This window comes from Erpetoichthys calabaricus, chromosome 10, assembly GCF_900747795.2.
Source record: "Erpetoichthys calabaricus chromosome 10, fErpCal1.3, whole genome shotgun sequence".
In the NCBI taxonomy this organism is placed as follows: domain Eukaryota; kingdom Metazoa; phylum Chordata; class Cladistia; order Polypteriformes; family Polypteridae; genus Erpetoichthys; species Erpetoichthys calabaricus.
Window position 1 is genome coordinate 32,234,412 of NC_041403.2, and position 25,125 is coordinate 32,259,536.

Sequence of the window (25,125 nt, forward strand, 5' to 3'; positions counted from 1 at the left end):
TCAAAAGCAATTTATATTTAAGCCACAACATTACTTTGCTTTTGTGTTGATTTTTGTTTCATATTTATTGTGGAGGAGAAAGACAGCAATTATTTATCACAAGCTAACATTTTCAAAACTGCTTGATGCAATTCAGGGCCACGGGGTTGAGGGGGTCTACAGCAGCACTGGGTGAAACGCAGGAAGCTGCTCCGGAAAGGATGACTGTCCATTTCAGGACCATCATATGCAAAAACCAATGGTCTACATCACACAAGGCCAATATAGAATGGCCAACTAAACTAAGCTGCCCATCACTTGGGATCTAGGAGGAAAACCACAGAAAAAAAAACTCATTTCGACATGGGAGGAACATGCAAACTCAATATGAATAATGGCTGGGTGTGTCATTCAAACTGTTTCCATCTATTTGGTCAAAGAAAAAAAAGGTAATATGAAGCTACAAAAATTATACAAGAGTATTGCTTTCTTGAAGTTTTTTGACATGTACAACTATGTTTTAATCCTGGCCTCCACTTAAACAGTTAAGAATTATGGTCTTAATTTATTTATACTTTGTTGTTATTCTTTGTTTTTTAGAAACATAAAAATGCTTTCTTGATACTCTTTAAAATTAATAACTATTTCATAAATTATCAAATTTACATTGGGTACTTGAAGACTCTACTGGAAATATCTGAGATGCTAAGGAATGCATTGTTAAAAAAAAGTTCAAGTGCTTGGGCTGTATGTCGTTACTGATATCAGTGCTCATTTGATTTCCAAAATTTTAAACTGCCTCAGTTAGGTGTACTCCTTCAAAATTAAGACAGTTTTGACCATATTTATAATTAACATCTATAAGCAAATATAAATCAGTGAATATTATAAACACAAGGAATACTAAAATCTAGAATTTGCTTTTGTTACTATTTGATTTTTTTTTTTTTTTAACAGTACAGTTGGAATCCTCACGGGTCAGAGAAAAAAATGATAATGCTGAACTACTGAACTGTAATTAGTTGATTTACAAGGCTTGACTCTTGCCAAGGCGCTGCTGCCTCGCAGTTGGGTGATCTGGGGACCTGGGTTCGCTTCCCGGGTCCTCCCTGCGTGGAGTTTGCATGTTCTCCCCGTGTCTGCGTGGGTTTCCTCCGGGCGCTCCGGTTTCCTCCCACGGTCCAAAGACATGCAGGTTAGGTGGATTGGCGATTCTAAATTGGCCCTAGTGTGTGCTTGGTGTGTGGGTGTGTTTGTGTGTGTCCTGCGGTGGGTTGGCACCCTGCCCAGGATTGTTTCCTGCCTTGTGCCCTGTGTTGGCTGGGATTGGCTGCAGCAGACCCCCGTGACCCTGTGTTCGGATTCAGCGGGTTAGAAAATGGATGGATGGATGGACTCTTGCCAATAAAAGAGAAGGTGTTCATGACCAAAAAGTATACTCATTGTGTTTGAGCAGTTATCCCCTTGGGAGACATTTTAACTCTTCAAAGCAGTCTCACGTAAATTACACACTTCTCAAAATGAAGCGTGTACAATTGTAGCAGGTATGAATAAAACACTAATGCTGAGGTCATACAAATAAGATTATTCTACAATTAAGACACAAAACATTAAAAAAAGACCCACAAAATGGTACTACAGTGTATGATTGCTCTACCTTTTTAAATCAGTGTCTACTGCTACAAGGGAACTATACAAAAGTAAACACAATTGTAAAAAAGTTGAGTACAATATAGCAATAAAGAGCTGTGATAATAATTAATTTCACCATTTAAAAATAACACTTTTACTAATAACTAGCACCCTTGAAACAGTATTGTTTTAAAATGAACTTGAAATGGACGAGTTATAAATAACTGCACTCAAGATAATCTACAGGTACATACTTAAAATTCGCAGAATATTTTAAGTACTGAAAATGGGGACTTGTTATTAAAGATCGGTGCTGCTAAATTCAAGAAATTAAGAAAACTAAATGCATTACCTTTAACATTTCACTTTAAAAAAATGAGAATACTTAAATAATTGCAAAGTAAGCATGAGTGTGAAATAAATATATTAATTAAATTCAGTCTTACAGGCTTGTATCTTAAAGCATCCCTGTAGGTTCCAAATAAGGCTGCTTGGGCCCTGAGGAAGGCTCTGGCCACTCCACTGCCTGTCGCTGTAGACTGCTTCTTCAGTTTACTCTTCAAAGAAGAGACCTGCACAATGAAAAGGAAAAGTTAAATTAACACCTTTGAAATTGGTGCAGAGAGGAACAATCCCAATTGGGGTGTGAACTGTTACATTTGCAGGTCAGCCAAAAGAGCCTTCTCTTCTCCTGATAGCTTATCTGTTGTGCTAGGTAGAGCACCTGCTGGTCCGTTAATTGAGAAGAAAGCAGGGGGGTGATAGTAAAGTGCTAATGCAGAGTGCTTTGTGCACTCTCTCTAGGCCTCTTGACATAAATAAGCTTTAATTATTTTTTACTGTACGCTGGTTTGTTGACCATTTTTCGATGGATTTACCAGAGGAGCAGAGCATGTGCCAACTCGCTTTGGAATAATAAAAGATGTACCCTGCGGATGAGGGTGGGGAGGGGTAGTGTGGTGGTGTTAGGAACAACCATTTCTTAAGAGACACTCTCAAGTGCTGCTTATCACCTTATTTGAGTTTTTATCACATAAGAAGCATCCACTAATTCAAATGTCCTAGGAATATTTCACATTATTATTGAAAATGATAGAAAGGGGCTCATAATCATTATGAGTTTATAGAAGATGTAGATCCATCTTCTGATTCTTCAAGAGGATGAATCACAATAGTGCCATTAAACAGCTATGCTTGTCTGGAAAAGCAGGAGCAGCTGAAAATGTATCCAAGCAAGGCAAATGGCATGAATTTTTAACTGTTAAGAGGAAATCTGTCATGCATCTATTGAATAAGTAACTCAACCTAATTTTTTTGTAGAGCAAGAAGAGTCAAGACAAATTTTAAGTATGAAACTATTTAACTGCATATGCAGCACAGTCACACTAAAACATTTACTTTTAAACATTTAAACCACAGACAAAAAGGGATTTTGTACTCCTACAATATATTGGCATTAAGCACTGCTATTGCTACTACATCTCAGTTCAAATACAAGTTTGACAATAATTAAGCACAAATTATTTTTTGTCACCTACTCATCACTTTATAGAATGTATGTATATAAAACAAAATTTGACAGAAACTAAGGAACGCTCTCATCCTAGATAACATATAATAATGTTAAGTAATGTAATGTGATAAAAAAATAAATGTACACTCTCCAGAATAATTTATATCATGGATATATTATACGTATTCCTAATACAGCAACGTTTATTAGCTATGTGTTTATTGTGCATTCTGTCTTAAAAGTGTCCCAAATGTCACATCTGAGCAGATTTAAAAAAATAAAAGTGGAATGTCAAGGTGCAGGCATTGAAAGACATATGCTACCCTTCACTCCTGAAGAGAAAAGTATACCTACAGTATGACTAAGGATAGATCATATTGTCCTGAAAAAGTATGTGTATATATATATATATATATATATATATATATATATAAAAACACCTGCTGTGCTTTACAGCCACAGTTAAAACAACCTGACAGTACTTAGCTGTTATTGCATGAAACCTGTGGTCTGTAATTTGCTCAGAAAAGGCCCCCATTAAATATTACTATACACACTCAAGATGCATAATACTCAATATTAATACCTCAATAACATGTTAGTACCCATTGAAAATCAGAACACCATAAGTGGGGGGCAGATAACAGTATGAAATGTCACGAGGCAGTAAGTATTTAGTATTATTCACATAATATATACAGCAATATGCCTTACATTTTAAGCAGTATTTAAAAAAAGTTTATTGTCTTATGAAACTAAAAATGAACTGTTTCATTTAACTGGGGAGCTCTATGTTTTGTAGAAATGCAACAAGGCACACAATGTAAGGAATACCCATGACATTTTATAAAGTCTTTTCTCATGTGGGGCACTTTTCAAGGCAAAAAATGGAAGAAATTAAATTGATAAAATGTTCTCCCTTTTAAATTTTTTTTTGAAAACTTATAAAATCCATGAATGTTTCTGTCATTGACCTGATGCAAATGTAATTAGCAATGCGTAGCAGGACTTGTGAACCCTAGTGAACTTGTCAAACCTTGAACAGATTTGTTATGAAGAATGACCAAATATTTCATTAACTAGGAATGAGGTGGAGGAGGCTTACTGCAACAAACCTAAAGCTGTATTTTCTGCCAGAGACTGTACCATAAATTTGGTTCAGAAGGTCTAACTATATTGCTTTTTTTATTTGTAATGGCAGAATTCATTTTCCTGAGTGTTTTTCATGCTTACTTAAATTAAAAAGAGGGTCAGAGACATATGCATTATCTAGACTTAGTGTGAGCATTGCACATTATATATGTACATTATATTACAAACATGTTTGTGTTATGTGCTCATCATCAGACCAAAGCAGCAAATTAACTATTGTATCTTAGGTCTAAACTGACTATAAACAGAAAAATAAAAAAATAATAAATAAGAATGATCAAAAGCAGAAAAAGTAGAATATGAGGATGTAGTAACATAGTCTGTTCCAAAAGACAGAGGGTTTTTAAGCAATCAACAGAAGTTGATTCACCTTTGCAAATTATACTTGCAAGGCATAATTTACATTAATTGCTGTAGAATATCTGTAGGTTGCAACCTATTTGTTGTACCCTGAAGAAGGCACATTTACAATATTCTGAAATTTCCTTTTATATTTTTTGATAATCTAAACTTTAAATTTAAATCTCTGACAATTTATTGCTTACCTTTTCACCATTTTCGGTCATTCGTTGCATTTCAACTGATTACATTTGAAGAAAAAATGGAAAAACTGAGGTGTTCTAAAACATTTGGCCAGTAGTGTATATATAGCATGTAAAAATAAACTATGCTGATAAAAAAAACAATTTGGAATCGTATACAATAATCCACACAGTAATGTCGCTGTATCGCGCTTTGACTTTCGCAGCTTCACTCTATCGCGGATTTCATATGTAAGCATATCTAAATATATAACGCAGATTTTTCGCTGCTTCACGGGTTTCTGCAGACAATGGGTCTTTTTACTTCTGGTACATGCATCCTCAGTTGGTTTGCCCAGTTGATTTCATACAAGGGATGCTATTGGGGGATGGCTGAGAAGCTACCCAATCAGAGCACACAGTTAAGTTCCTGTGTGCTGATTGGCTCAGCGACGGAGCACCAAATTCGATTCCGCTGCGTTAAGCAGGAAGTCTCGTCTCGTTCATTCTGCATCAACGTGTTTCGCTGTGTAAAGAGTTAACTTTTGTGCTCTTTTTTGTTTATCTTTGTGCATAGTCAAGCCCTTTGTTATGGCTCCAAAACGATCTGCTCCTGCTACTGCTTCAGGGGCCATGCCCAAGCGCAAAGGAAGATGCTAACAATTGCCGAAAATGTAAAAGTTTAGTATATGTTGAAGGCAGGGAACAGCTACACTGCTGTAGGACGCCATTATGGTATCAACGATTCTTTTTATTTAAAAAGGAGGAAAAGCATATAAGATCTACAGCCACAGTGTCCTTTAATCAGGGCGCAAACCGAGTTGTAAGTGGATGTAATAAGGCGGTAGTCCGGATAGAATCTGCTTTAGGGATTTGGATTGAAGACTGCCGGAAGAAGAACAATGGCGGTGCTACACATTCGCCTGAAGAGGCTCCTTTAGAAGAGCTGTAAGCTCTCCTTTGTTGTGCAGTAAAATTAAACTCATCGTTATCGGACAAGTCGTCGTGTCATTGATGGTGCATAACCATAATTAATTTTCGACGTACAATACTTATTACATGTACATAGTTTAGTGTCACTGTACACACATTTTACTGTATACAATTTTTCTTGCATTGTACGTATTTATTGCTGGAGGCCTGTCTGTCGTAATGGCTGTAACATATGTGATATCGGAGACGCTCGATATCTTTAAAATAATATATAGGTTTTACTGTATATAAACAGTGTGTTTACATACATAATTTCAATGAATCTTACCTAATATCTAAGAGAATACAAAGGGTTTATGCTGTATAATTGTGCAGGAAATGTTTATAATAGTGTGGGAGAGTTTATAAGGGCTTAAAATATATAAAAATAACCATATAACCATATGGTTTTTACTTTGCGGATTTTCAAATTCTGCGGTGGGTTGGCACCCTGCCCAGGATTGGTTCCTGCCTTGTGCCCTGTGTTGGCTGGGATTGGCTCCAGCCGACCCCCGTGACCCTGTGTTCGGATTCAGTGGGTTGGAAAATGGATGGATGGATTTTCAAATTTCGCGGGGGGTTCTGAAATGCAACCCCCGCGATCGAGGAGGGATTACTGTACTTCACAGCAGCTTCTCACATCAATAGAGTAGGTGGTATGGAATTCATATGCACTAGAAGTGGTGTCCAAGGGGGCATAACACCAAAGGCTTGACATTTAACTGCTATAAAGATAATTCAGAATCATTTTAAGATGTTTTAAATTTTCAGCCTATTGTTACTTTTAGTTTAGACTGTATGGTAAGGGGTGGAGAGTTATCTTAAATGAAATACACATTACATTTGAGCATACTGTTTTGGCATCAAAGTACAAAAGCGGAACTCTCTCATCATATCCTGGGATTACTGGGTACTGGCCAGAAATGTATTTCAGTTTTGCTTTCTTCATATAAATATATTGTTGTCTATCCAGCTTAACATAAGTAAGTTTAACCCACTCATAATTATTTTTCATGATAATGAAGGGAACTGCATACTCCTTTTGACTGTTTCATATTTAAGAACTGTTCTTATTTTCTAATGCTATTAAAAACTGCAGTCAACTCATAGATGAGTAATAAATAGCTTATATACTATGGGTTGTCTGCTGGTGGAGAGAAAAGTCAAGTCCAATGGTGAATTAAGATGAAAACTATGAGATTTTGAGGGATAATTTTTTTAATTGGGTATTTCTCAGCTGGTTAAAAAGTGGAGGGGCAGACCATTCTTTTCCAGCAGTTCCAGCTGTGGTCAAAGTCTCTCTCTCTCACTCTCTCTCTCTCTGGCAAGACTCTCTCTCTCTCTGATACCATTATAAATCATTAGGCTACTTTGATAGGCTATTCTTCATTTAGCGAGTTTTGCATGTGATCTGAAAACAACCTGATAACAGGTCCAGAGCTGTTTCACACTTTGCACCCAATTTTGCTATAGTGAAAAATGCAGGGCTGTCAAAAATCAGAGTCCCTTCTACTTTGTGGGCATTTCATGGTACTCTTCTTTTTTGAATTAAATCTACATAGACACTTTATTCCTGAACTGGACAAGGCTGGTGCCCAAAATTAATGCTGATGATAGCTAACTATTTCTATAAGACATGACATAAAATTCTTAAAATATCTAATTATAATGCCAAATACACTTACAATTGTGATTTACACTGTTTCAATGTTCTGGCTCTGGATTATGTTATCTTGTTATATATGGGATTATGTCAAACTATAAAGATAAATAGATACTACATGCTTTTTAGTTTTCATATTTGTCACAACATCTTTGATGAATCTCTTTCTACTTAGACAAATCACAAGCAAGTTGCAAGGCAAGTTACTATATTTGCAAGGTAATAAGATTATAATTGCAAAATAATGTAATTTAAAAACATTTTTGAGTGGAGCCAATAAGGTTTTGTAGTAAAGTGGGATAAAATCAAACTCTTAAAAAGGACAATGATAAGATGTCTTATGGTAAGCTTGTGTAATTTATTGTACTGGGTTTTCACAGGAATTGATCTGCCATTTGTTGTACTGTAAATGCTGGGACCATGAAAAACAACACATAAAAGTAACACTGCAGTGGAAATGAGCAACTGAAAAGCATGTCCATCCTATCATTTAAACTTCATGTTCCCAAGTCTTCTTCAGAGTGATGTAACTAAAAACCAAATGTGCACTGGTTAAACATGAATGTAAACAGTTATAGCAAACTACATGAGATTTTAAACCTGTGTGTTAATTTTAATATTTACACTAAATTACGTTTTCTTTTGAATAAACATTTTATGAAGGATAAATGCAAATGTATTACGAAACCAGGAAAAACTGGAATGAAGTTTTTTATTTTGTATAGTAGCATATGCTTGTAACTGTAATTGAACTGTCAAATTAATTATTATATTTTTAATAATGCAAACGAGAAGTGAATGAGGCATCAGGGTAAAGCTTTTCTCTACAGGTGATAAAGCTATTTGGCAGTGACATTCTTCACTGTTAAGTCGCAGTTGCTGTGATCTGATCAAAGAGTAGGACCCCCATTGGGTCCAATTATAACTATACAATTGTAGAAAAATCATTGAGTTATGATATTCATAATCTATGCAGAAAGGTCTTCCCAGTACAGGTCTTTTCCCCAAAGCTGTGATCTTTTCAATTTACATCAAGGGAAGATACCTCTAGATTAATGTCTGAAGTCCGATTTGTTTAGTCCACAGAGGGTCTACACCGCTGCTCATTATAGTCTCTTCAATCTCCTTTTGTATGTGGCTTGAAATAGACACTGTTCAAAGCATCGGTCAAAGGTTACAAAGAAAAGAGACCTACAGTTAAATAAACCAGCTGCAAATAATAATTAAAAGACAAAATACCACTTTCAAACTGAAGGTAGGTACAGAGTACAATATGTGCTTTATTGGCAAACCAAATGAACCAGCCTGTATCATTAATTACAGTTATAAAACAGAAGTATTACATGAAATACAATGTCTATAAAAAGTATTACTTTGTGATTTACATTTAGAATTAATTTAGACCACTGTGCAAAGATTGTTTTTAACTTTGATATTTAAAGAGTCTTTCGGTTGATCAATGTCAAAAAAGTCTAATTAAATCCACTGGGATTCAATGTTGTATAACTATAAAATGTGAAACTTCTAAACAGTGAATACTTTTTATAGGCACCATATACACTTCTGTTACCATTGTGTAATTACTTGCCAAATACCAGGCGTGTTTTTACAAAATATGAACTAGCACAAAAGAGGGACCTGGGAAAGGAGTCAATACTTTTACATTTTAAAACAGAAACAAACAGAACAATAGACAAATAGTTTATTGGTCCAAGTTTAATATGTGCACTTGTTAGGACAAATAAAAAAGTGAGCAGGTTTAAAAGACAGGAATAATAAAACATCAAAGTGACCCTTACTAAGAGAAGCTGCTTCAGAATTTTAGTGCTTTAACCTACTGTCTTAATATTAATGCACACAATTACAATTAGGATTTTACTTTGATGGTATAGCATAACTGTGAACATTCAGATATAATATACTGTATATCTTTTTCAGTCCAAGATTATTTTAATGAAGTAGATACAGTATCTACCTTTATAGAACATACTTAAATGGTTATAAATTGTAGTTTAAACATTGTCAACAATTGCTTAGATTCAGATTTAGTTCATGTATGAAAAAATCTTTATCATGGGCTGGTAACTCAAAGAATTCCTAGTCTACAAATCTGTAATTAAAAACAGTACATTAAAGTGTCTTGTCCAGAGACTTTTCAAATTACAGCCATAAGAATGACAATCTTGTTGTGTCTGTTCCATTTGGATAAGTCAAGTCTGTATTTGGATAAGTCAAGTCTGTACTAACTGAATATTTTCATGGATAAACAATACAAACGTATTGTGTAAGAACACCAGTCTTGTCACCATCCCATTTACTGGAGTCAATACTTAAAAGTTATAGGCAACTTAGTGACTGCTGAAATTTTCAACTATAGGGAACTTGCACAATGGGATTTTTGTCAAGTTTTTCTTAGCACATTCCCTTTCAACACTTTCAGTTTTGTATGGTGGCCGAAGAAGGAGGAGGAGAAGGGGGGGGATGTGTCCGAAGGCAGGAGGAGAGGAGGAAATTAAAGAGAGTGGAACTGAGGGTAGGAACTTTGAATGTTGGCAGTATGACTGGTAAGGGGAGAGAGTTAGCAGATATGATGGAGAGAAGGAAGGTTGATATATTGTGCGTGCAAGAGACTAAATTGAAGGGGAGTAAGGCCAGGTGGATTGGAGGTGGATTCAAATTGTTCTATCATGGTGTGGATAGGAGGAGAAATGGGGTAGGAGTTATTCTGAAGGGACAGCATGTCAAGAGTGTTTTGGAGGTGAAAAGAGTGTCAGGCAGAGTAATGATTATGAAGTTGGAAATTGGAGGTGTGATGATGAATGTTGTTAATGCATATGCACCACAAGTTGGGTGTGCAATGGATGAGAAAGAAGATTTTTGGAGTGAGTTGGATGAAGTGATGAACAGTGTACCCAAGGGACAGAAAGTGGCGATTGGAGCGGATTTCAATGGGCATGTTAGTGAAGGGAACAGAGGAGGTGATGGGTAGGTATGGTGTCAAGGAGAGGAATGAAGAAGGTCAGAGGATAGTGAATTTTGCCAAAAGGATGGACATGGCTGTGGTGAATATGTATTTTAAGAAGAGGGAGGAACACAGGGTTACGTACAAGAGTGGAGGAAGATGCACACAGGTAGATTACATCCTATACAGAAGAGTTGATCTGAAGGAGATTGAAGACTGCAAAGTGCTGGCAGGGGAAAGTGTAGTTAAGCAGCATAGGATGGTGGTCTGTAGGATGATGTTGGAGATTAAGAAGAGGAAGAGAGTGAGGGCAGAGCCAAGGATCAAATGGTGGAAGTTGAAAAAGGAAAACTGCTAGTTTGAGTTTAGGGAGGAGGTAAGACAGGCACTGGGTGGCAGTGAAGAGTTACCAGACAGCTGGGAAACTACAGCAGATGTAGTAAGTGTGACAGCAAGAAGGGTGCTTGGCGTGACATCTGGAAAGCGGAAGGAGGAAAAGGAAACCTGGTGGTGGAATGAGGAAATACAGGAGAGTATACAGGGGAAGAGGATGGCAAAGAAGAAGTGGGATAGTCAGAGAGATGCAGAAAGTAGACAAGAGTACAAGGAGATAAGGCGCAAGGTGAAGAGAGAAGTGTCGAAGGCTAAAGAAAAAACGTATGATGAGTTATATAAGAGGTTGGACACTAAGGAGGGAGAAAAGGACCTGTACCGATTGGCTAGACAGCGGGAGCGATCTGGGAAAGATGTGCAGCAGGTTAGGGTGATAAAGGATAAAGATGGAAATGTACTCACAAGCGAGGAGTGTATGTTGAGCAGATGGAAAGAGTACTTTGAGAAACCGATGAATGAAGAGAATGAGAGAGAGAGGAGGTTGGATGATGTGGAGATAGTGAATCAGGAAGTGCAATGGATTAGCAAGGAGGAAGTAAGGACAGCTATGAAGAGGATGAAGAATGGAAAGGCTGTTGGTCCAGATGACATACCTATGGAAGCATGGAGGTATTTAGGAGAGATGGCAGTGGAGTTTTTAACCAGATTGCTAAATGGAATCTTGGAAAGTGAGAGGATGCCTGAGAAGTGGAGAAGAAGTGTACTGGTGCCGATATTTAAGAATAAGGGGGATGTGCAGGACTGCAGTAACTACAGGGGAATAAAATTGATGAGCCACAGCATGAAGTTATGGGAAAGAGTAGTGGAAGCTAGGTTAAGAAGTGAGGTGATGATTAGTGAGCAGCAGTATGGTTTCATGCCAAGAAAGAGCACCACAGATGCAATGTTTGCTCTGAGGATGCTGATGGAGAAGTTTAAAGAAGGCCAGAAGGAGTTGCATTGCGTCTTTGTGGGCCCGGAGAACGCATATGACAGGGTGCCTCGAGAGGAGCTGTGGTATTGTATGAGGAAGTCGGGAGTGGCAGAGAAATACATAAGAGTTGTACAGGATATGTAAGAGGTAAGTGTGACTGTGGTGAGGTCTGCGGTAGGAATGACAGATGCATTCAAGTTGGAGGTGGGATTACATCAGGGATCAGCTCTGAGCCCATTTCTTATTTGCAATGGAGATGTACAGGTTGACAGACGAGATTAGACAGGAGTCCCCGTGGGCTATGATGTTTGCTGATAACATTGTGATCTGTAGCTATAGTAGGGAGCAGGTTGAGGTGGAGATATGCTCTGGAGAGGAGAGGAATGAAGGTCAGTAGGAACAAGACAGAATACATGTGTGTAAATGAGAAGGAGGTCAGTGGAATGGTGAGGATGCAGGGAGTAGAGTTGGTGAAGGTGGATGAGTTTAACTACTTGGGATCAACAGTACAGAGTAATGGGGATTGTGGAAGAGAGGTGAAAAAGAGAGTGCAGGCAGTGTGGAATGGATGGAGAAGAGTGTCAGGAGTAATTTGTGACAGACAGGTATCAACAAGAGTGAAAGGGAAGGTCTACAGGATGGTAGTGAGACCAGCTATGTTATATGGGTTGGAGACGGTGGTTCTGACCAGAAAGCAGGAGACAGATCTGGAGGTGACAGAGTTAAAGATGCTAAGATTTGCACTGGGTGTGACGAGGATAGAGAGGATTAGAAATTAGTATATTAGAGGGTCAGCTCAAGTTGGACGGTTGGGAGACAAAGTCAGAGAGGCGAGATTGCGTTGGTTTGGACATGTGCAGAGAAGAGATGCTGAGTATATTGGGAGAAGGATGCTAAGGATAGAGCTGCCAGGAAAGAGGAAAAGAGGAGGTTTATGGATGTGGTGAGAGAGGACATGCAGGTGATGGGTGTAACAGAACAAGATGCAGAGGACAGAAAGATATGGAAGAAGATGATCCTCTGTGGCAACCTCTAATGGGAGCAGCCGAAAGAAGAAGAAGAGTTTTGTGTGATGATCAATAGTCAGGTGTCACCTATGTATAGCTGGCACTTGAGCAGTGTCACTCTGATTAAGGAATATGTACCCATATAACAAATGTATGCACAAAGCCTTGGTCACAATTTTTGCCCCTGTAAATGCTTTTTATTCTAAGTGTTTGTAGTGAGGAAGCTAAATATGCATCCATGTTATGCCCATTCTTGCATAATCAATGCTTGGAGTTTGTCAGAATTTGTGGGTTTTTGTTTGTCCACCCACCTCTTGAGGATTGGCCACATGTTCTCAATGGGATTAAGATCTGGGGAGTTTCCTGACCATGGACCCAACATTTCGATATTTTGTTCCTCAAGCCACTTAATTATCACTTTTGCCTTATGACATGGCACTCCATCATGCTGGAAAAGGCATTGTTTGGCACCAAACTGTTTTTGGATGGTTGGGAGAAGTTGCTTTCAGAGGATGTTTTGGTACCATTCTCTATTCATGGCTGTGTTCTTCGGCAAAATTGTGAGTGAGCCACTCCCTTGGCTGAGAAGCAACCCCACATATAAATGGTCTCAGGATGCTTTATTGCTGGCATGACACAGGACTGATTGTAGCGCTCACCTTTTCTACTCCAGACAATCTTTTTTCCAGATGCCCCAAACAATGGGAAAGGGGATTTATCAGAGAAAATGATTTTCCCCCAGTCCTCAGCAGTCCAATCTCTGTACCTTTTGCAAAATATCAGTCTGTTACTGATGTTTTTCTTGGAGAGAAGTGGCTTCTTTGCGTCCCTTATTGACACCAGGCCATTCTCCAAAAGTCTTTGCCTCACTGTGCGTGCAAATGCACTCACACCTGCCTGCTGCCATTCCTGTGCAAGCTCTGCACTGGTGGTGCCCCGATCCCACAGCTGAATCAACTTTAGGAGAAGGTCCTGGCACTTGCTGGACTTTCTTGGGCACCCTAGAGCCTTCTTCACAACAACTGAACCTCCTTGAAGTTGTTGATAATCCGATAAATGGTTGATTTAGGTGCAATCTTACTAGCAGCAATATCCTTGCCTTTCAAGCCTTTTTTGCAAAGAAATGATGACTGCACGTGTTTCCTTGCACATAACTATGGTTAACAGAGGAATAACAATGATTTCCAGCGCCACCCTCCTATTAAAGCATCCAGTCTGCTATTCTAACTCAATCAGCATGACAGAGTTATATCCAGTCTTGTCCTCATCAACACTCTCAACACCGGAGTTAACGAGAGGATCACTGAAATGATGTCAGCAGGTCCTTCTGTGGTAGGGCTGAAATGCAGTGGAAATGGATTTTTTGGGATTAAGTTCATTTTGATGGCAAAGACGGACTTTGCAATTAATTGAAATTCATCTGATCACTCTTCATAACATTCTGGAGTATATGCAAATTGCCATCATAAAAACTGAGGCAGCAAACTTTGTGAAAGTTAATATTTGTGTCAGTCTCAAAACTTTTGGCCATGACTGTATCTCAAATGAAATGCAATGAAGAAGGAATAATAAATTTATAATATATAATCTGCTAACAAAGAGGTCAATCTCAGAGGCATAAAAAATTTAGGAAACACACCTTCATCGTAGTCAATCTGTCTTTATGTGGTGCCACTAAAGGACCAAATCATTTAAACACAGTCCACAAGGAAAGAAAAATCAATCAAATTTTGCAGTCTGAAGATACAAAAAAAGTAAACTTTTTTCATTTAAACACAAATGTACTGTATATGGTTAAACCTAACAAGGCACATCGCTCAGTTAATATTTGGGGCAAAGCGTTGTTTTGGAAAAACTTTGAGTTCTTTTAGAAAGTTTCCAAAAAAGTTTCCAAATTCTGATGAACTGTTACATGTACTTCATATTTTAGATACCCAAACAAAACCTGTCCTGATCTGCCAAAAACATATGACTGAGGTGAATGTCTTCCTCAAAGGGAAATCATCTTAATAAAAACAGGTTAAAACAGCATTAAAATGATTAGGCAGAAAGGTCCTTGACAGACCTTGTCAAAGACAACACCTATTGTATACCAGTTGAGATACTTTAACACTAGAATTACCAAAGCCTACCAAAAAACTCGTAATCCCGGCCCACCTTAAAACCATTCACACTTCTTCTGCAGGTAAACAGACTTGAGTTGAGAGAACTTTCTGCCCTTTCTGCGTTGGTGGGGGATGGGATAGCAGGCTGCTTGCTGATTGTGTTGATCGACACATTTAAAACACAAAAAACGCTGACGGAGAGATGCAAATGGATTTAAGGTTGGCCGGGATTACGTGCTTTTTTCATAGGCTTTGGTAAATCTAGTGTTAAGAATATACAATATTTTTTTTATTTTAAATTATTAATTAAATTTATTTCTAAATATTTCTACTGAACATATTGAAATATTAAGTACAATATTCAGATACCCAAGACAAAGTCTGATTTTATGCAGGTAACTGTGCACCAGTGTGGAGACTTAAGGCTATGTCACATTATGCAACTTTCTAGCGATTTCCAGTCGTAGCCTTCATTTACATAATCTTAGGCAGTCGGAGACAATCAGTGCAATCCCATGATGCCAATCACGTAATGTGACTTGCCCCAACAGGTCTGAAAATGTCATAGTCATAGTGGTGATTTCTGTGCACATTAGAGATGACAACCCATGAATACTAATGTGAAAGTACAATGCATAGAATTTAGCAACAAGGAGTATGTGTGTCTGTCTCACATTTCATATATCACGACATAATGGGGAAAAAAAAGAAAAAGGGAAGAGACTACAGCAGAACTTGGTTTTCCTGTTAACTCTTTGTACAGTGCTAGCTTTGTCAGGCAGAACATTTTTGACACAAAAAAGGAGTGATCATGACTGTGCTGTGAGCATGGCACACAGTCAGCTAAATGTGACATGGCCAGGAATTTTCAGTTGTGTATGTTAACCTGTGAAAAGATGCATTTGGTATATCTGACATAACCCATGGCTAAATGTTAGGTAATGTAATATTGGCTTTAAACACCGTAATTATTGTGCAATATAGTATGGTGGAACCTCGGGTCAAGAACGTCTCAGACCATGTACAAGTCGGGTTACGACCAAAAACTTTTGCATCTGTTCACGACCACACACTCAGGTGACGAACAAGCCAGTTTCCCTTCCTGTTCGTACGAGCTGATGATTTCTGCACGTTTTCAGTCTCTCCCTGTGCATTCCCTGTGCAGCCAGCGAGCGAGCAAGCGAAAGAGAGAGCGCGAGCGAGCATATATATATATTTACATACAGCTCGTACAGTCTGGAACGGATTAACTGTATTTACATACAATCCTATGGGGGAAATTACTTCGGGTCACGACCAAATCGGGTTGCGACCAGAGTTTTGGAACAAATTACGGTCGTGACCCGAGGTTCCACTATACATTAGAAAAAATATGTCCGTTTTAGCATTTGAAATCAAAACAAAAATCTAATGCTGAATAAATTAAATATATTAGAAGTCATTTGTAGTAAGTTTTTTTTCTTTGGATTTAAAAGGGAAAACAAACCTAGGAAATAATTTTTCACCTGTAAGTTTTATGTTAGCTGGAGAGTGGTTGCACATTAGCTGCCATTTACGCTTCTACCATTTAATTTTAATGTCTAAGTACTGCTATTAACAAAGTGAAAGAATTTACTTCCATACCAGCACAAAATAATGTTCTCAAGTAGAACGCCTTATGAATTAGCAACTCTTATGCCAATGAAGAAAACTGAAGACCAGTTAAGACAGCGCGCATCAACAGCTGATCCCTAATTTTTGACAATTACTGAATACAAAAATTTTGTCAAAGAACAAAATAATAAACCCCATGCTTTGTTGAACACAATTATTCAGATTATTCATACTTTGAAAGTAAGAGCTGAGTAAAAAAGTAGACCTCTTTCAGGGCTGGCTTGAACGGCAAGACACAGACATATTCTTCTACTCAGAAGGGACAATCTTAGAATCCAGGGTACTCTGTCAAATGTTGAGAAAGAAAACAATGCTGAAATTACTTAATTCACAATGGCTTCTACAATCCCTGGATCTACCCAATTTCAAGTCTGAAGTCATGAGAGATTAACATATTTAAAAGAAGAACACTGACACCACCTGATGGTCAAACGTTTAAGATATTCCAACTGCAGATTATTCTATGAGAAGCCCGGAGGGCAAAGTACACCACTGTGGAAGGATGCAAAACTCTTGTTTTCCTCCATTAGGACTACCCAATTACATATGCCTGCAAGGTGATGTTCCAAGTCCTGGAAAAAACCCAATACAATGGCATTGAAGAATTCTTTTTATATCTGTTCAGAACTTACCTAACATATGCAGACTCACACCATCTCTTCACTTATATCAAGACGGCTTTAATTATAAATGATATCTTTCTCACCAGAGGGGCTTAGACTATGTGACTGCTTCTTGTGTTCTCAATAACTCTCTACTAGTAGTGCTATCATAGTTAAGTTTTATTTTTCTAAATGCCCTTTAGTGTTATTGCTATATATGTTGTTATATGAGTTTGTCTCACACTTTCCTTGGATTTCTTTCAGGCCAACTAATGCTGTTTTTGGTTTATACTGGGATTTGTGTGTGTGTGTGGTGGTGGTGGTGGGGGGGGGGGGGTTGGGGGTATCTGAAAACAGTTGCTAATTTACTTTGGTGTTGTCACATTGCTCTGTACTCCTATACTATAATGAGTTTCTGTATTAAACTTTTACAATTACTGTTTTCAGTAATCTTCTCCTATCTTTGCTACAAATGCTAATTTTGTTATTCTCTTGCGGCAGGTAATGTCACTGTCTATCCCTCAGAAGAGATCAAGTGTTAACGATACAGTAATCCCTCACTATATCGCGCTTCGACTTTCACGGCTTCACTCTATCGCGGATCTTATATGTAAGCATATTTAAATATATATCGCAGATTTTTTTGCTGGTTCACGGATTTCTGCGGACAATGGGTCTTTTAATTTCTGGTACATGCTTCCTCAGTTGGTTTGCCCAGTTGATTTCCTACAAGGGACGCTACTGGAAGATGGCTGAGAAGCTACCCAACCAGAGCGCGTATTACGTATTAAATAAAACTCCTCAAATATATTGTGAGCACAGGGGCTGTTTGCACCCCTAGAGGATATGGCTGCTCCTCAAAAAACGCTGAAAGATTACCTTCACATTGCTCTCTTCCTTGCTGGGCTTACATATGGCTGCTTTGTCAAGCAATATGCTTCCCGCACTGTGCTTCGCATACTTAAAAGATCAAACAGCACGTATTGATTTTTGATTGTTTGCTTCTCTCTCTCTCGCTCTGACATTCTCTGCTCCTGACGGAGGGGGTGTGAGCAGGGGGGCTGTTCGCACCCCTAGACGATACCGACGCTCGTCTAAAAATGCTGAAAGATTACCTAACGTTGCTCCCTTCTGTGCAGCTGCTTTATCAAGCGACATGCTTCCCGCACGGTGCTTCGCATACTTAAAAGCTCGAACGGCATGTATTGATTTTTGATTGTTTGTTTTTCTCTGTCTCTCTCACTCTCTCTGACATTCTCTGCTCCTGACGGAGGGGGTGTGAGCAGAGGGGCTGTTCGCATACTGGCCTAGAGGATACGGACGCTCCTCTAAAAAATGCTGAAAAACTACCTTTACATTGTACATCCTTGCAGCTGCTTTGTCCGGCGGTGCTTCGCATACTTAAAAGCCAAACAGCCCTATTGATTTTTGTTTGCTTTTTTCTCTCTCTCTCTCTCTGACATTCTCTGCTCCTGATGTGCACTCCTTTGAAGAGGAAGATATGCTTGCATTCTTTTAATTATGAGACGGAACTGTCATCTCTGTCTTGTCATGGAGCACCTTTCACCTTTCGCGGGGGGGTCTGGAACGCAACCCCCGCGATAGAGGAGGGATTACTCTACTACCTCCAAATGCAATCTTGTTTCTGGCCTGGTCTTCCATGCCTACCTGTAAGAGTGGCATCAAGATTTTAGTTAGGCAATCATTATAGCTCAAGATTCTTGGCTCTGGGGTGACGATGAGGGAAAGTTTTGCTATGCTGTGGCTATGCTAGGTGTCAGAAAATTCACTTGCTGCTCAATTTATTTCACCATGCCATATAGAAATATGTTCTTTTTGTAAAGGGTTAAAAAGATTTTAGCATTTGATGGTTTTGAACGTATTATTGGTATTGATGCAAATTCCTTTATCGATTCACTTTTAGATAAAGTTCCTCCCCAATCAGTGTATTCCTCCTGCTTCTTCTGTTCTGGCCAGGTGTGTCTCAGATCTCTTTCTGTTGATTCATTTAATCTCTTTAATCCATTCGTGAAAAAAAAAAAGATCTTCCAGAAACCATGAATTGCTTTCTAAAAATTATTACTTTTTATGACTGAATTACTAGCTGCTCACTGTCTTACAGCATTCTCACTATTGGCGTCCCTGTCTGATCATACATTTTCTACTTTAAACATTCACTTTCTACTTCTGGCTTCCAGGCCTGCACGCTGGTGTTTTAACACTTCCCTGTTGCAGTGCAGACCATCCATGGAACAACTTTCTGCAATAGAGATTGGCAATTTTTTTGGTGGCAAGCTGAACTACCAATAAAGACTTAAATAGTGGGCTGTTCGTAAAAATTTTGAAGAGACTATGAGCCTAGATAATATTGCACACATTTTAATCATAAATATTAATTTTAAAAATGGCTGCTCCAAGATCAAAATACTGTGCAGTATTCAACCTCAGTGGATCTGTTTATTCTAACTTGGACCAATCACACATCCCTTTCCAATGTACAGGAGAGTGATACAAGGCGACTGTCCACTGTCTCCTGTGCTCCTTATTCTTTCGCTGGAACCACTAGCAGAACCTCATAAAAAACACAGCCCACAGATACCAATTAAATAGTACAAATGGAATAGTAGCACACAATTTTAAATTCACTTTGACCACAACATCATACCAGAACATGCAGGGACAGAAATGCTGAAAATCCAAGATTGAGTAGTTTGAACATGCAAAGATTTTGGAATGCAGCAACTTGGAAGTAAATGACGATAGTGATGTAAAACACATGAATGCAAGACAAAATTATACTGTTACAGAGCATACTGAGGTACAGTAGGTAAAAAAAAACAATATTTTTCCATATAACTAAAACTTAAATAATTTATAGATCTGAACTCTCAATTATAACTAAGCTCTAACACTTACGTTGTTGTGTAGAAACAGACTGGACAGACAATACAGGAGGGGATTAAATATACTTAAATTACAAAAAAACCTTTACAAAGTGCAGAATAGTGTTTTTCTTCAGATACACATTTCCATAACTTTAGCAGGTTACTAAAGGGCTTCCTAATCTAATTACATTCTTGTTATTCAATAAGACCTCTGACAGGTGAATGGCTTGCTGTGTAAAGATATTATATTAGATTTTGTATTTGTCACTATAGTGCTTTCTTTACCTTGCGTCCAGGCGTTTGCAATCATTTCAATAGCTTCTTAAGCGTTAATTTTAATCTCCACCTGTCGACAAGTTATGCTGACGAGAATTTTTCTCAGCATTTCCTTGCAATAATACACTTTCAGGGTGTGAATGATGCCCAAATCCAAAGGCTGAAGCACTGCTGTGCAATAGGGTGGGAGGAATTCAACGAGAACATTATCTAAATGTGGAAGCATGTTGTGGGCAGCACAGTTATCAATCAGAAGCTGAATTATCCTTTTCTTCTTCTCCATATTGTAAGGTTTCTGAACTCTTTTGGGATCTCCCCCACCCAACGGGGTGACACGCCGAAGTGCGTCCCGAAGTGAGATTGCCGCGTCTGTGTAAGACTGTTTGTCTGTTGCTGGGGCAGGGCAACAGCAGGCTCACAGCGCTGCAGTGAAGCGCCACAGAAGAAAATCATAAAAGATCGTGGTCATGCTAAGTCCCTGTCTTGCACCCCAAAACACGAGGCTAAGTCTTAGCACGGTTATTTATTGTAGCGTGATCTGCCACTCTCCTATACACAGACACAGCAGCCAGGCAGGGTTATGGCTAGGTTAGTAGCCAAGTAATACTGTTCCCTGCATTTACCATCGAGATCTTTTCTGTTTTCTTCGGTGGCGAGCCACAGCAGAGCTGTGAGCCTGCTGTTGCCCCACCAATGGACAAACAGTCCTCGACAAATGCAGTGATCGCACTTTGGGACGCTCTTTGGCATGTTGTCCAGTTGGGGGAGGTCCCAAGAGAGTTTAGAAACCTCACATTTTCTTGAATGAGAGGAGCATAAATAGGAATGTTTCTTGAACGAGCATCACTATACCACATAAAAATAGCTTTTTGGACATCTTCAAACGCAGCAGGTTGCATACGTTTGCAACCCAAGATTTTTCTTCTTTTTTTGTTCGGTCTTTCAAGAAAGTTGAAAATTATACTGCTACAGAGTATATGGCGAAATGGCGAAATTCCGAATTCACTGGCAATGTATTTTTTCTTTTTGCTGGAATTGAGAGCTGCACAAATTTAAAAAAATTTTTTTCTCTCAAATATGAACTGTTATCGTTTTTTCGTGACTGCCATTTCTATAGGAGGGTGACACACAGCATAACCAAACAAATCATAAAAGCAACAATACCTGCATTAAACTCTGCACCAACAGACATAGGTAGGTGAATTAAGTCAGCTGAACCACTAAATTAAAATATCCATAACAAGTTCTTTCCAACCTTGCCATTAATGGCATGTATTTTTTTTCTGAAAACGTACAGTACAGGTATTTTTTGAGATGGTATAACACATAAACATATATTAAACCCAGTAAAATTATTCAGAGGAAAAAAACATGATTTCTGCTAAAGAAAATTAAGGGGAAAAGTTTAGAAATAAATAGTTTGATCACAGCTGTTATTCTTTGTATAAACTGTACCTAAGAATCAGATGAGGCTTCAAAATTCTAGAAACAGAAGATTTTAATGCATAACATGGAATTCTCCTCCTAATAACTGGAAGTGGGGCATATGCCATATAGCTGATTGTTCTTTGTTGCAGGGACATCTTATGGTGTTTATTAACAAAGAATATAGGTTTTGACAGCTTCTGAAATCATAAAGACAGATTTCATTCATATACAAAGCAGATATAGAACATTCTAAAAATTTCTTTCTTGTATTAAAAAAAGTGTTATGATATAATGTGAATTTCAGTTTGTCTTTTAAATGTGGGCAGACAAGTACATGACCTACTTGTTACTTTAAAAGGGAAAAACGCAGAACAAGTGAAGTTACATAAATTTACCTTAGGCATTTGTGTAAAATTCTACCATTTTGCACAAAAGTAAAGAAAAAAAACCCCCAGAAATATGTTGAATAAACTGACAGATTACCCTGACATTTATTTTCAAACCTGTAGTCAAAATTAATTTGCAAACTTAACATCAATTTCGTAAAGGCAAATAGAAACATACAATTTTTTATACTGTATAATGAATTCATTTTTTCTTTCCAATAATGATAAAAAGAATAGGTTATTTTCTTAAAATGTTGATGTTTTTACTTTTTGTTTCCTGAGAGCTAACTATCACAGTTAAAGAGAAGCACACTTTAAAAAGAACATCAGCTTAAAAAATGAGAAAAATAGAACAACTAATGACAAATATTAATGCTGCTCTCAGGCTGTCCATTGCTCATTCTCAAAGAAAATTACAATACAAGTAAAATACAGACTTTTTACTGTAAATGAGAACAGCACTTGCACATTTATAAAGACATACTGAAAGCTTAATTAGCACAATAATTGTCAGTATTTTAACAAAACAGAACGATTCCACAAAAAAGGCAACAAAATGATGTTGACATGAGCTACACAAATACACATCTGAAAAATTTATTAAATCAGAATCAATATTTAAATAATTATTTACATTCAAATATTTAAATAATTTAATATTGATAATTAATCATTGAGATCTTGTCTTATTTTAAGTATTCACATTTACACAAATTAAAAAAATCCCTGAGGCAAACTCCACCCCACAAAACAGGTATTGTTATCCACATAGATGATTTAGATGGATGAAAGATCTAAATCCTCACAAATGATGTTCCCCACGGGATGTGGGGAGAGGGTGCATGCAAACCTTATTCAATTTCATTTTTATTGTTTAATGAATAGGTGCTGAACTCTATTGTTCTTTACTACCAGCTAAGCCTCAACTTTAACAGATGGCAAGTCTAGCTCCCTACATCTGATGCCAGGGTCTATTGACTGCATAAACAAGTTAGAGGAGAGGGAAAAAAAATAGATGAAAATGTTCTGACAGTATTAGATACCAAGTGTCAATAATAAAAACTATAACTTTAAATGATTAGTGATACACTTATTTGGCCGAGAAGATATTTGATGTTTATTAAACTGTGATCCAGGGAATCACCTACTGCAAATGTCTCTGTGTTTGGGTTTTGTGGAATGTACCCTATTAGGCACAACACAGTGAAGAGAAGCTTTATTGATGTATCTATTTTAGAGAAAAATAAAAAAAAGAGTTAATTACCTTTTATATAATTATATTTATTTTTAAAAAGTATGTTTTTCATCCAACTTTGCAAAATCAAATAAAATTTTTTTTTTTAAATTCTGGGTAATAAAGCTTAAAAATCTAAATCAAAACAGATTGCAATAACATACAATAAATGTGGACTTTAGATCAATTCTGTCGACACAAATTGGATCCCTCCTAATTTAAACACTGATCTTTTAAATAAACTGAATATTAAAAAAATAAATAAAACTTTCATCCTTGAGTGACCAGGCATCCAAGACAACTAAAGTGTTATCTTTAATTCCACCAGTGTTTGGATGCCATTCTATGCCATGTCTGCTTATATTGACAAAAAAATGATGCTGCAAAAAATTAACATTATCCATTTGATTTGCTTAGCTTATCCTCTGCCAACCCTGTACAGCATAAAATCTCTGGGGGAGCAAAGCCATGGTCCTTGGATTTGCTGATTTATGGACACAAGCCAGTCAGATTACACAAATCTATAAACCAATGAACTTTACGTAGAAACTACTAAGAAAACAGATGTGTTTGATGTACTCAAAATAAGAAATATTTAAATTTTGGTCATTCTCTTAGTATCAAATAAATTACAGTTTATAACTTTTTCTTGAATGATTCAGTTATTAAAAAATGTTCCATATGATAGCAGTGTTTAAGCAATACCTTTTTGTTTGCTTGATTTACAGAGTGGATGATTAACAATAAAAAAAAAAAAGACAACAGTAAGTCAATAATATATTGGATCACAAAGGGGCATGATAGTCACCGTGTAACGATTCACTATAATCATTACATATTAATGTATTGAAAAAAGAATTCTGAATTTTGTCTTTGTCCAACAGACTGTATTAGCTGGAGACTCAGACTATATTGAAGATCACAAGAATGAATTAACTCTGTTCAACTGTAATGATCCATCATTGATTGAAATAAAAGACAACATTCAATAAGATCACTATGCTGTGAAATAAAAGTAGTAATAATATACAGCATTTCACCCAGAATTACAATCAACATATATGTACTGTTTTGCAGGAAAATTTATAATAAACTCTTGTCAATGTCAAAATGAAGAGGAAAAAACAAACCAAAAACAAAGAAAAAACACTTATCTTAAATTCAGGTGAAATCTTTGTAAATATTTCTTAGAGGACAGAAATTAATTCATCATACAAAACAATCACTTCAGCTAAGGAAATGGCTTATTTTCTACAGTAACATATTTGTAGTGTCTGCTCATCAGATTAGTAAAATGCTGTACCCCAAACATGCTAACAGTAAAGTATTGTTTAAAACTAATAAGGCTAATTTCGGAATTAACCACAGCTAACTACTGTGTCAGTCTTTATATAGTCCTTTAATTTTTATGATGAGCATTGTCATGGTGTCTCAACTTTCAGACACATTTTTGCAATTACAGGTAAACATATACAAGCAACCATACATATCCAAAAACACTAAAAAATGTTGAGTTTAAACTATCTATAAAAATTAAGATGAACACATCCACCTACAGGATGTGACGAGTCTTCGGCCCAGAATAAATACAAAATACAACAGTTTATAATAATTTGAAGGTGGACTGAGAGAACAGATATATAAATAAAAACTGCTTTCAATGTGACAAAAGCCATTCTACACAAACACTGTACAGTTTGTCAGAATTATTTACAAACAAGACTGCAGCTTACTCATACAGAACTGGTGTGACATATGTGTAAAAATGCACGGTACTTTTGGTTAGTAAAAAAAAAAAAAGAAAAGGAAACATAGTACACATTATTAAAATATTTAAAATATATAAAGT

At 37.2% G+C, this 25,125-nt stretch overlaps 1 protein-coding gene across 2 annotated transcripts in view; it reads right to left on the reverse strand.

Annotated features, from left to right (window-relative positions):
- Positions 1-25,125, reverse strand: part of dennd1b (DENN/MADD domain containing 1B) — a 385,932-nt gene that overhangs the window by 87,970 nt on the left and 272,837 nt on the right. For both annotated transcript variants that reach the window (XM_028811040.2, XM_028811041.2), the window contains one exon: positions 2,058-2,183. In XM_028811040.2, coding sequence (XP_028666873.1) covers positions 2,058-2,183 — 126 coding nt within the window. The remainder of the gene's footprint in view (positions 1-2,057; positions 2,184-25,125) is intronic.